The sequence below is a fragment of the Thunnus albacares genome, chromosome 23 (genome assembly GCF_914725855.1).
Source record: "Thunnus albacares chromosome 23, fThuAlb1.1, whole genome shotgun sequence".
Taxonomy (NCBI): domain Eukaryota; kingdom Metazoa; phylum Chordata; class Actinopteri; order Scombriformes; family Scombridae; genus Thunnus; species Thunnus albacares.
The window spans coordinates 1,545,521-1,558,545 of record NC_058128.1 but is presented as its reverse complement, the minus strand read 5'-3'; the positions used below and the strand labels follow the sequence as shown (position 1 = coordinate 1,558,545).

Sequence of the window (13,025 nt, the reverse complement as noted above, 5' to 3'; positions counted from 1 at the left end):
TAATATTTTATCATTTTTACTATCCTGTTTATAACTTTAACTGTGTATAACTATTTAACTGTTGTCTAAATTGTCTGCTGCTTTTTTTGTTTTGTAAGACATTTTGAACTTTTTTTTAAACATATTATTATCATCATTATTATCAATTTGTTTGATTCCTTTAAAATAAAATACTAATATGTAATCTAAAAAAACTCCAAAAAGGAAATGAATTATGATATAATGTATAATACAATATATAAATACATACTAGTAATGATACAAAATGTTTAAATTTCAAGAAAAATGTAGAGAAACAAAAAGTTTGGAGTTGTAGAACCAGAATGTGGCCACTAGGTGGCAGCATTTAATCACTGATGACAACCAGCTGATAGACGCAATCTGACCCAAACTGACAATTAAATTTAAATTATTTAATAATTGTAAAACATCAGGAAAGTACAAACTATTCAGTTATATTAAAAATAAAAATATTGAATGCATAACGTTTTCTTTTTATGAGACTATTTTATTTTTAAGATAAGACTTTATTGAAGCTTAAAGGTAAAATACTAAAGAATCACATTGACTGCACTGACCTCTGATGTTATCACTTATTGCACGTTCCCACATTCACCATTCCGACATATACATACAAACATACATACATACATACATACATGAGAGAAAGTAGATATAGGTGGGAAATTACAGACATTACAGACATACATACATTTCAGCACCAAAACATTTCTTTTCTATTTGGTGACTTGTCAAAAATGGTTTTACAGGATTGTTTCCATCACTTCAGAGGACATTACATTGACTTACATTCATTTACTGGACACTAACCCCTAACCTTGTTCTAACCTTATTCTAACCTTATTCTAACCTTATGCTAACCTTATTCTAACCTTATGCTAACCATGTTCTAACCTTATTCTCACCTTGTTCTAACCTTATGCTAACCTTATGCTAACCATATTCTAACCTTATTCTCACCTTGTTCTAACCTTATGCTAACCTTATGCTAACCATATTCTAACCTTGTTCTAACCTTGTTCTAACCTTATGCTTTTTGTCCCCACAACATCAGGAATACCTGCACACACACACAGAGAGAGAGAGGAGGGGGGGGGAGAGAGAGAGAGAGAGAGAGAGACTTGTGACTTCCAGTAAAGAAGGGAGGAACATTGAAAGTGAAAGTATTCAGTCAGACTCCATTTTAAAGTCAACAGAGCAGAAGGAGGAAAACAGTCTGAGGCAGGGTGAGTGTTAATATTAGAGCTGAACATATTGATTACTGTCATTATTGATCAATCTGATGATTATTTTTCTTTCCTTTGTTCGTTTCCTGGTTTCTGCGTCCTCACAGTGATGAAAATAGAGAGAAGTCACAGTTAAGAAGCACACAGATGTTTATCTGAAGTCTGTTTGTTGGATTTAAATCAGTCAAAGTTTATCTTTGTGATGGATGGAAAACACACATGGTTGTAGTTAAAGTCATGTAAACTAAGAAGCTACTAGCTAGTTATGGCCGGGGGGCTTCCGTAGACCACGGCTGCGGGAATGCCACGTTGATGTGTTCCTGCTTGATGTCCTCGTCTGCTATTATTATTATTAGTCATATTTCTATTATTATCATCGTTGTTGTTGTTTTTATGCTTCTATGTGTCTCTCTCCCTCTTTCTTTCTCTCTCAACCCAACCGGTTGTCAAGTGCTGCTGGAGGTTTCTTCCTGTTAAAGGCGTTTTTTTCCTGCTGCTGCTCATGGAGGAATGTTGGGTCTCTGTAAAATAAACAGTACAGTCTAGACCTGCTCCATGTGAACAGAGCTGTTGTGATTTGGCGCTATATAAATTTGAATTGAATTGAATAACCTGAGAGGAAGGACTGGGTTTATTATACTGTGTGTGTGTGTGTGTGTCTCCAGTGTTACTGGTTTACCTCTCAGACTCCAGAAGATGAAGGATTCGGAGGAAAAGGAGGACGGAGCAGAGTCTCTGATATCCAGCCGTCTGTCTATGAAGAGTGACCGGTCTAAACATGAACCTCTAAACTTCAGTAATGAACCTGGACCCTCAGACACAAAGTAAGAGACTGTTTCTACTGTAAACTGACCTGAAGATGATTCAGTGAGACGGTTTCATTAAGGTTGTTGTGTAGATATGAAGGAAACACAGTGGAAAGAAATAATGAACTAGCTTCCATTCAGCTGTAATCTAGAACAGATCTTCATGTACATGTTAACCAGAGACAGAGACAGGGCTGCTGTTGCTATTTGATTTTCCAGTCTAACAATCTAAAGTAGTAGCAGGTAACCCAGGGTGATATTTACTAAGGATTTAGTAACAAGTCACATTGTGTCTCCTTATTTACTAAAGGACTGCACCGGGGTTTTGTGAAAGTAAAATGTGTCTTAACGTGTTCCTGTTCAAAGACACAAAATATGGGAGGAAGTAATGTAAATGTACACAAACAGCCTGCTGCAGCTGATTTATCACTGCAGACTGACCACTGCAGCAGAGGAAACTGAGTCTGACATTTAACGTTCGGAAAAAGTCAAATGTGTAAAACTGCTGTATGACACTCACACAGAGGGAGAGAGATTATAGCAGAAACAGTGAGAGAGAGAAACACAAATGAAAAGATGCATTATGAAGATATTTAGCAGAGCTCTCTGTTCAGCACCACAACACAAGACTAAAGAGCAGCAGTCTGTTATTTTTCACAAGTGGACTTTTCTGTTTTGTTCAGTTGTCTCCTGCTTATTTTTCCTGACTTTTACTGTCTCATAGAAGCTTAAAGGAGCCAAAACACATTGTGTGAATCCTTGTGGTCTAACAAATGTGTTGAATCCATTTCCCTGCTCATGAAACATTTGCAAAGTCGATTTTTGAAGCTGGTATTTTAAATCCTGCATTGTTTACATCCATGTTTACTAGTTTGCACTCTTCTTCTTCTTCTTCTCTGCCTTTGCTGCCACATTGTTGTGTCTGTCTAATTACTTTTGAACCCTTGTAATAATAATATATATTATTTTATTTAAACTGAATGTGCTGAAGCTCAGAGCCTGAAGAACAAAAAACTGTGTAACTGTCCAAATACTGACAGTCTGGACTGTTTATGGAGGGAAAGAGCTGCATCAACTTGTGAGCTGTCGGTTGGCCGCCACTAATGTCATGTGTCATAAAGAATGTGTTCATGTCCACAGAGAGAGGAAGAGGAAGAGGAAGAGGAAGAGGAGGGATGTTTCTGTGGAGGAGCAGCTGTCCTGCTGTTCTTTGTGTCAGGACGTCCTGAAGGATCCAGGCTCTACCAGCTGTGGACACTGGTTCTGCAGACAGTGCATCAGCTCATACTGGGACCAGTTTGCTCCATCAGGAGACTCCTCCTGTCCCCAGTGTGGAAAAAGATCCAGAACCAGACCTGGACTGCAGGTACCAGTTAGCCAGTTAGGTAGCTAGCTTCTCCCAAAGTTTTGTTTGTTGATTTTAGTTTTCTGGTTTTTCAGATTGACTTGAAAATTGACCAAATTGTTCCCAGATTCTTTACATTGAATTAAATATAAAACTTGTTACTAAACTTGATCTAAAAGCAATTAAATGATTTGCTGAAGTAGGAACTCTCCAGCTGTTATAGGAAAGCAGTGCTGAATCAGTGGAGTGCTCTTTTAGTTATGCATTCACGACGCCACCTATATTACTGATTCTATGTCTGAAGGGGTCATAGTGCTGACATTGGATGGTTAGAAAATAGTTATTCTATGTTGGGCCAACTGTGAGCAAGGGCACATATATTGTAAAAAATATAGATCATTTTAAATAATTGTATAATGGAAGATCATTCCAAGAAAGGCAGTAAGAGGGAGCATCCTTCAACAATGTCTTGTTCAGAGATTATGTGACGTAAAAATAGAAAAGTTTATCCTTAAATGTGCTGTAATACCAGCAGAGGGCAGCACTTCATAAAAACATGATACTGCCCACCAACAGTGCAACAATAAAAATGAGATATACTCATCTGATATGAAATACAGACATCAAAAGCTTCACACTTGGAACGTGGCTTCAGTTTGTTGTTTGCTTCCTCACAGAGGATGTAAATGTATTCAGCTAGAATTCAGGTGATAATGTGGATGTAATGAGTTTTGCAGTGATGAAAGACTGAAACTATGAAAATAACCAAAGTTGTGACGTGTTTGTTCAAACAGTAGATGATTTACATTTAACATGCACATGTACAGAAGTCATACTGGTAAAGTGTCATGAGATGAGAACTGAATACATGTCCTTCCTGTTTAAAATGTCTCTTATTTTCAGCAGGGGGGCATAATGGAGAAACTTAAAGAGGAGCTCTTGAAAACTCTGGAAGACTTAAAAGAAGATGACTTTAAGAAGTTCAAGTGGTACCTGGAGCTGGATGACATCCTGGAGGGCTTTAAACACATCCCAGTGGCTCAGCTGGAGAAAGCAGGAAGGGAGGACACAGTGGATCTAATGGTACAGAAACATCAGGATCATGGAGCTCTGCAGCTGACCATGAAGGTTTTAGAAAAGATCAGCAGGAAGGATCTGGTGCAGCGTTTACAAAACTCCCCCTCAGGACCAAAAGGTAAGTTAGGAGAAGGAATCTGAAAAGCAGTGTCACATACATTTCATGCATTATTACTTGAGTTATGAGTTATTATACAACACGTAGTTTCAACCAAGCAATCTGATTGGTCAACTTGACATTTAGAACGAGCTCAAATCAGCATGACAGCACACGTAGCCGCGCTCAAATGAAAGAAGCCTCATCAGTAAAAATATCACTCCGCCGTTCACTAGAACTACAGTCTGTGACGTCACGCTAACAACAACAGTCACTTCCGGGTAGATGACTGGTGGTTGATTGAGTTGTGGAGATCTGTGAACGTGGCAAACTTGTTTTTTTCTGTTGTCATTTTCAGTCGTAACTGTAACGTTTGAAGATATGTAGTTAAACACGGTGGTCCGACCTATCTGACGCTTCTGCTGGCTTTATTTTATGTACTGTGTTGCTTTGTTAGCGTCTTTGGTTTGTTTTGTTTTGTGGGGGGACTGCAGAGCTTTGAGTTGTCTTTCTTTCATGTTTGTGAAACTGGATTGAACTAAACTGATTAGGAGTTGTGGGAAAACAAAACGGACCCTTTACTGAGTGGACTGAACTCTAAGACTGTGAGACGAGTTCCACATGCACTGCAGAGTGAATGTTTACTGATGAGGCTTCTTTCATTTGAGCGCCGCTACGTGTGCTGTCATGCTGATTCAAGCTCGTTCTGAATGTCTAGTTGATCAATCAGATGATCGATCGATCAGAACTACCTGTTGATTTATTTAGGCCTCTCTCTCTCTCTCTCTCTCTCTCTCTCACTCACACACTCTCTCTCTCTCACTCATTCACACACACTCTCTCTCTCTCTCTCTCACTCATTCACTCACACACACACACTCACTCATTCACACACACTCTCTCTCACTCATTCACACACACTCTCTCTCACTCACTCACACACACACACTCTCACTCATTCACACACACACTCTCTCTCACTCACTCACACACACACACTCTCTCTCTCACTCATTCACACACACTCTCTCTCTCTCACTCACACACTCTCTCTCTCTCTCACTCATTCACTCTCTCTCTCTCTCTCTCACTCATTCACACACTCTCTCTCTCTCACTCATTCACTCTCTCTCTCTCTCTCACTCATTCACTCTCTCTCTATCTCTCACTCATTCACACTCTCTCTCTATCTCTCGCTTTCTCTCTCTCCCTCTCTCTCTCTCTCACTCATTCACACACTCTCTCTCTCTCACTCATTCACTCTCTCTCTCTCTCACTCATTCACTCTCTCTCTATCTCTCACTCATTCACACTCTCTCTCTATCTCTCGCTTTCTCCCTCTCACTCTCTCTCTCTCACTCATTCACTCTCTCTCTCTCACTCTCTCTCTCTCATTCATTCACTCTCTCTCTCTCTTACTCATTCACTCTCTCTCTCTCTCATTCACTCTCTCTCTCTCTTACTCATTCTCTCTCTCTCTCTCTCACTCATTCACTCTCTCTCTCTCTCTCTGTCTCAAACTCATTCTCTCTCTCTCTCTCTCTCTCTCTGTGTGTACAGACCTGCTAGAAGCCACTTTGTTGTTAAAAGTGTTTTTTGGATCCGTGTCGTCTTTAACAAACACATCAGTATTAAGAGCAAGTACTGTAGTTTTCCTGCTATGCAGCCTATTTATTGAAGTAGTTGGTGCCCCACCAATGTTTTACATAGAACACGCCACTGTAAATACATAACATGTAATAAAACACAATGCTGTAGATGGGAAAGTGGAGCAGCTGAATGAAAGGAGAGATCATTACACAGTGATTTATTCTTGTATTTAAAGTCCAACTAAAACTTCAACTAACACAAAGTGTCCTCTAGAAGTCTAAATAAGTTGGTTTCCACCATTTAACATTTCACTGTTTGTTGAATTCAGACTCATTCATGTTGTGAGGAAAAGTTCTGACTCAGACACACAAAGCAAAACAGACGAAAAAGTCAGGACTAACAAACGTCTTCTATCACTAATACTGATAAAATAAGAAAGTCATGCTTTGAGAATAAGGTCAGTGTAGAGGAGAAATCTGATCACTGATTGGCTGCTTGTACACACAGATTTACAGTAACCAGGTTTCTACTGTGCATGTTAACATGTTCCCAGATTACCCACATAACCTGGTTTCTCTGAGTAACCTGGTTATGTAAGTGCATGTAAACACACTGATAGATGTTCAAATCTATATTTTTCTTCTTTCAGCAGAAACTGGTCTGCAGGATGTTTCAGATTATAAGAACAGTCTGAAGTCGAGATGTCAAGAAGTGACTGAAGGAATTGATGAAGATGAAAGAACCCTCCTCAATGATATCTACACTGAGCTCTACATCACAGAGGGACGGAGTGATGACGTTAATACCCAACATGAGGTGAGGCAGCTTGAGACAGCTTCCAAGATGAAGACCCGCCATGACACTCCAATCAAGTGTCACGACATCTTTAAACCCTTACCTAACAAACAGAAATACATCAGAGTCGTTCTGACGAACGGTGTCGCTGGCATTGGAAAAACCTTCTCAGTGCTGAAGTTCACTCTGGACTGGGCAGAGGACTTGAAAAACCAGGATGTCAGTCTGGTGATTCCACTTTCATTCAGGGAGCTAAACTTGATCAAAGATGAGCAGTACAGTCTCCTCATGTTGATCCATGAATTCCATCCAACATTGAAGGAGGTCACAGCAGAAAATCTCAAGTCTAAAGACTGTAAAGTTGTGTTCATCTTTGACGGCCTGGATGAAAGCAGACTTTCACTGGATTTCAACAACAGGAAGGAGGTCGTGTCTGATGTCACACAGCAGTCATCAGTCAAGGTGCTGTTTACAAACCTCATCGAGGGGAATCTGCTTCCCTCGGCTCTCATCTGGATAACTTCCCGACCTGCAGCAGCCAATCAGATCCCTCTGACATGTGTTAACAGGGTAACAGAAGTACGAGGCTTCACTGATGACCAGAAGGAGGATTACTTCAGGAAGAGATTCAGTGATGAAGATGAAGAGCTGTCCAGCAGAATCATCTCACACATCAAGACATCCAGGAGCCTCCACATCATGTGTTACATCCCAGTCTTCTGCTGGATCATTGCTACAGTTTTGGAGTACATGTTGACTACAGACCAGAGAGGAGAGCTGCCCAAGACCCTGACTGACATGTACTCACACTTCCTGCTGGTTCAGACAAAGAGGAAGAAGAACAAGTATGATGAAGGACAGGAGACGAGTCCACAGGAGCTGACGGAGGCTGACAGGGAACTTCTTCTGAAGCTGGGGAGGCTGGCGTTTGAACAACTGCAGAAAGGAAACATCATGTTCTACCAAAAAGATCTGGAGCAGTGTGGTCTTGATGTCACAGAGGCCTCGGTGTTATCAGGATTTTGTACAAAGATCTTCAGAAGAGAGAATGTGATCTTCAAGAAAACAGTCTACTGCTTTGTTCATCTGAGTGTTCAGGAGTTTCTGGCTGCAGTCTACATGTACCACTGTTACACCAACAAGAACACAGAGGTACTGAAGGACTTCCTGGGAAAAGACTACAGTAACTCATCCCTGGATGACTTCCTGAAGAGAGCCATGAAGAAATCTCTCCAAAGTGAAAATGGCCACCTGGATCTGTTTGTACGTTTCCTTCATGGCCTCTCTCTGGAGTCCAACCAGAGTTTCTTAGGAGGCCTGCTGGGTCAGACAGAGAACAGTCCAGAAATCATCCAGAGAGTCATCAACAACCTGAAGGAGATGAATAGTAAGGATATCTCTCCTGACAGAAGCATCAACATCTTCCACTGTCTGATGGAGATGAACGACCTCTCAGTACATCAGGAGATCCAAGAGTTCCTGAAGTCAGAGAACAGATCAGAGAAGGCACTCTCTGAGATCCACTGCTCAGCTCTGGCCTACATGCTGCAGATGTCAGAGGAGGTTCTGGATGAGTTGGACCTGCAGAAGTACAACACATCAGAGGAGGGACGACTGAGACTGATCCCAGCTGTGAGGAACTGCAGAAAGGCTCTGTAAGTCCAGATGTGATTAACATTATAAATCAGTGCAGATTAATAGTTTAGTTCTTCAAATATAAATAATATAAAATTCTTATTATTGTTAAAATAGTGCTCTACTTGTTCATAGCTGAAATAATATGTCAGTTATATTTAATCTCAGATGTTCTTGAGCTGTTTCAAATGTTGAGTGTAAATAATGTTGATTTTTAAGTTTATAGCTGTTAAGTTAATGAAAACAGTTATTCTATTTATTTCTAGTAATTATTGGATTTTACAGTCTTTTCTTCTATTTATCTTCCTTTGGGTGACGGAGGCGTCATTCAAACCTGGTAAAACAAATGAAGGACTTTAGAGGTTGTGGTTGAGGTTTTATTACAGAACATATATCAGTATTTTACAGCTATCAGTGAATGTAGTGAAGTTATTATTACACGAGAAGCTTCTGCAAATAATATATAATCAGACAGACACTGTTTTTACTGCTATGATTACGAGTTTAAAATAAGATCTGTATCATTTTCCAAAGGTGATTTCTGAAGTCAGAGAGATTTGCTTTCATCATCATTTTTTTTCTTAATGGTTTCTGAGTCATCTCATAGTGAGCACGAGGGATCAGCAAATCACCAAACTGATTCAGTAATTAAGTGATATTACACGTGATGCTTACCGCATCACTGTCGTGTCAACAATGACGGTAAATCACACCGTTGAGGGTAATATTGCGATTATACAACATTTACCAACAAAATAAAAGATGTAAACAAAATGTATTTATATTGTGAGGCAGTTCGCTCTAAAAATAAAAAAAAACTTTTTTCTTGTGTTATATCCGTTTCTATGGAAATACATAGTATATGACTAATACCTGGAAAACAATCACTCACGTCATTAGACTCCTATGTAATGAAATCTAGTTTACTACTCCAGCAAGTAGACTGACCCTTAGTAACGACCAAGCGACAGAGACGATTTCTAGTCCCTGTTGAGTCAGCCAGCCAACTTGAGCTAATGCTTTCTAGAGATCGCGACATTTCCCAAACTGAATAAATACGACATTTATAAACACAAAACTGCTTTGCTAGCTCAATCCTGTTGTAACTAAGATATCCGCTGAAAAAAAAATCCATGGACGGATTTAGCTGCTACGTCCGCAAACTTCAGACATTTTTAAGCTAGTGGCTCCGTGTCACCGACTCACCGGCACAGCTGATGGAGGATGCCGGAGTGGAAGCTGAGATAAACTCAACTGAAGGGAAAATGATTAAGTTTTACAGTTTATGGGGGAGCCGGTTAACGATAACGAGTGGAGAAGGATTCGGGTTTTTCTGTGTGTGTGTGTGTGTGTGTGTGTGTGTGTGTGTGTGTGTGTGTAACTCGTCCCACAGTCTCAGAGTTCAATCCACTCGGTAAAGGGTCCGTTTTGTTTTCCCCACAACCCCTAATCAGTTCAGTTCAATCCAGTTTCACAAACATAAAAGGAGGAAAACTCAAAACTCCGCTCCGGGTTTTCACCGCAGATCCCCACAAAACAAAATAACCCAAAGACACTAGCAAAGCAACACAGCACATAAACGGTCTACAGTTCTAATGAACGGCGGAGTGATATTTTTTATTAATTCAACTTCAATATCACATACAGATAATATAAATGGAGTAATATAACAGAAATATAGAACAAACAAATATACAACGCCAGGGATTACAGATAAATATGAAATGAAAATGGTGCAGTAGAAAATAAAGATATAAAAAATAAATGTACACATTACAATTATATTAGTTTATTAAATTTGGAGCACAAATTTATAGTCCTCACAGCTTTTCTATTGCATGAGGTAGACAATGTTTTAATGTAGGATTCTGTTTCTTCTTTAAATGAACAAAAAGAGGGTTTAACTTTTAACACCTTACATTAATGTATATAAAACTTGGCCAGCAATATGATAAGAGTGATGAGGCATTATTCATTTGAGCAAGTTGATGAAATTTATGTCACGCGGACCCTCACGGACGCAGAAACTATAATTTCAGCTTCAGTGTGCTGTCATGCTGATTTGAGCATGTTCTAAATGTCTAGTTGACCAATCAGATTGCTTAGTCAGAACTACCTGTTGTATTATGTCAGTTATACAACAATATGTAAAGTTTGCTAACATTAACCAACATTAGCCTCCGTAAACTACTGGTCATACGAGACAAAACCCCTGAGTGTGTTGAACCGTGCCTTTTATTTCTCATGAATTCAACTTTTTCTTTTAAAGAGGGAAGTCGTGTTACACAGTCTTGTTTTTAAGTCTTTCTTATATTCTGTTGGTCACAGAAAGAAACTCTCAGGTGTTTTCTCTCTTGTTGGTGTAGAGAAGAGTAGTAGCAGGAAATGCACAGAGGTCTGATGAATATATAAGAGCAGAATGATAGAATTCAGACTGTTTAAAGAGATCTTATGCACATTAAAGGTCAATGTTATATTTTAATGCTGATACCCTGATAACATCTTTCTGATGACATCATGATGAAAATAATTCAACCTTATTGGTTTGTTAATTGTGGTGTGCTGAATCAGTTTTTCAGATTCTCAGAAAAGAATGTTGACAACTAAACATCATGCAGTCATCTGTCCTGCACATCTAAATATTGAATTACATTAATATTTGATATGTACAGGTCTGATATTGTAAAGCCATTTGTTTCATTTGTGTTTGTCAACTGTCACTAAATTTTGCCGCTTATGGATGTGAACCTGACAACAGCAGGTTGCAATGAGAGATGATCTTTCTCAACTGTAACTGTTCACTGAGTTGAACTGAGTAAAAATATCCTGCAGTCAAATTAAAAATTAAAAATAGTGGACAGTAAAAATGTTTTTCTAATCAAGATGCCTCATGCTGACTTTGTGGAGACAGACATGGGATCAGATCACACAGACAGACTGATCACATTATGGAAGCCTCAATGTAACTCCATTTTCTCTCCCTTCATCTGCAAGATTAAAGCAAAACAAAGATTAAAAGTCTGCAGGTATGAGAGAGAGTGATGAGAATTATTGTTTCATCCAAGCACAGTGAGATACGATTAGCTGAACTGGGAGTGCTCTGGTAGCCTACTGGTTAAGATACATGTCATATAATCAGAATATCAGTGGTTTGATTCAGGTGGCTGACCTTTGTTGCATGTCATTCCCTCTCTCTCTCTCTCTCCTCTTGTTTCCTGTTATCTCTCAACTGTCGCTTTACATTAAAGGAATAAAATGCCTCAGAAAATTTTTTTTTTTTAAAAGATGAGATGAATCACTGATGTGAAGAGCAAATGTTAATCAAAATAGGGAATGTCAAACTGTTTTGTCATCAAATGCAGGAAGTAAATATAAAGTGTCGTCTTTCATGATAACATATGTTGTAATATATGTGTCATTACAGACTTTATGGCTGTGGACTCTCAGAGACTCACTGTGAAGTTGTGGCCTCAGCTCTGAAGTCCAACCCCTCCCATCTGAGAGAGCTTGACCTGAGTGCAAACTTCCTGATGGAGGATGGTCCGACTGGTTCAAGATTGAAGCCTCTATCTGCTGGACTGGAGAGTCCAAACTGTAGACTGGAGACTCTGAGGTCAGTTCACTGGCTGTAGCTTTGGCAGTTTTTTCTATATATACAATTCAAATCCTTCACTGAAGTTCACATGTTTGGTTAATACATTTTTGGTATTTCCCTGAGCACAAATCTGTAGAATTTAAATTTAAAATCCACAGTCTTATTCTGTGTAAAAATGATTTCCAAAGTTTAAACTAATATGAGTCTTCAGCAGTCTGAGTTACACATATCAAGTAAGTATTTTTGTGTTTCTTCAGTGTTTCCTTGCTGAGCTGCAGTGGAGGGATCATAACTCAAAGAGGGAATTTTGAACTAAATAGTCTGTAACTTTGAGTCAGACAAATCAAGTGGGAGTCTACCAAACTGTCAAAGCCTCATATCAGCTTCAGCTGAACTTATGAACTCATTTCCTACAGTGTAGCTGTGTTAGGAAGAGACCACTTCACAGTCAGTATGGACAGTAGGAATCATTACTGCCACCAATAACATGTTTTAATTACACAAACCTACTAAACTACCAAATACAGGAAGAAGGAGGTCATGTAATAAATAATGAACAGGTTTAGTTCAACATGTCTGATTTCATATTGATCCTCTAATTTCAGACTTGACTGAGTTCAGCAGCATTTTATGAATCAATTTTATGATTGAACTCATGGAAGTCAACTCAATTATTATTATTATTATTATTATTATTATTATTATTATTATTATTATTATTATCACAATAAAGGGAGTTAATCTATGGAACAACCATAATGAAGAAATGAAAACATGTAGAACATTCATTAAACAAATCTTTAAAAATAACATATTGAACAGATATAGAATGGATGAA

At 38.8% G+C, this 13,025-nt stretch overlaps 1 protein-coding gene across 22 annotated transcripts in view; it reads left to right on the top strand.

Annotated features, from left to right (window-relative positions):
- Positions 1–2,944: 2,944 nt before the first annotated feature.
- LOC122974964 (NACHT, LRR and PYD domains-containing protein 14-like) overlaps positions 2,945–13,025 on the top strand; it is a 113,071-nt gene continuing 102,990 nt past the window's right edge. For 6 of the 22 annotated variants that reach the window (XM_044343080.1, XM_044343088.1, XM_044343079.1 and 3 more), the window contains exons 1-4: positions 2,946–3,419; positions 4,302–4,593; positions 6,812–8,612; positions 12,017–12,205. In XM_044343080.1, the coding sequence (XP_044199015.1) occupies positions 3,162–3,419; positions 4,302–4,593; positions 6,812–8,612; positions 12,017–12,205 (2,540 nt within the window). In that variant the 5' untranslated portion in view covers positions 2,946–3,161. Of the gene's footprint in view, positions 3,420–4,301; positions 4,594–6,811; positions 8,613–12,016; positions 12,206–13,025 lie in introns of all 22 variants that reach the window. The other 16 variants (XM_044343075.1, XM_044343087.1, XM_044343076.1 and 13 more) reach the window with 6 other exon arrangements.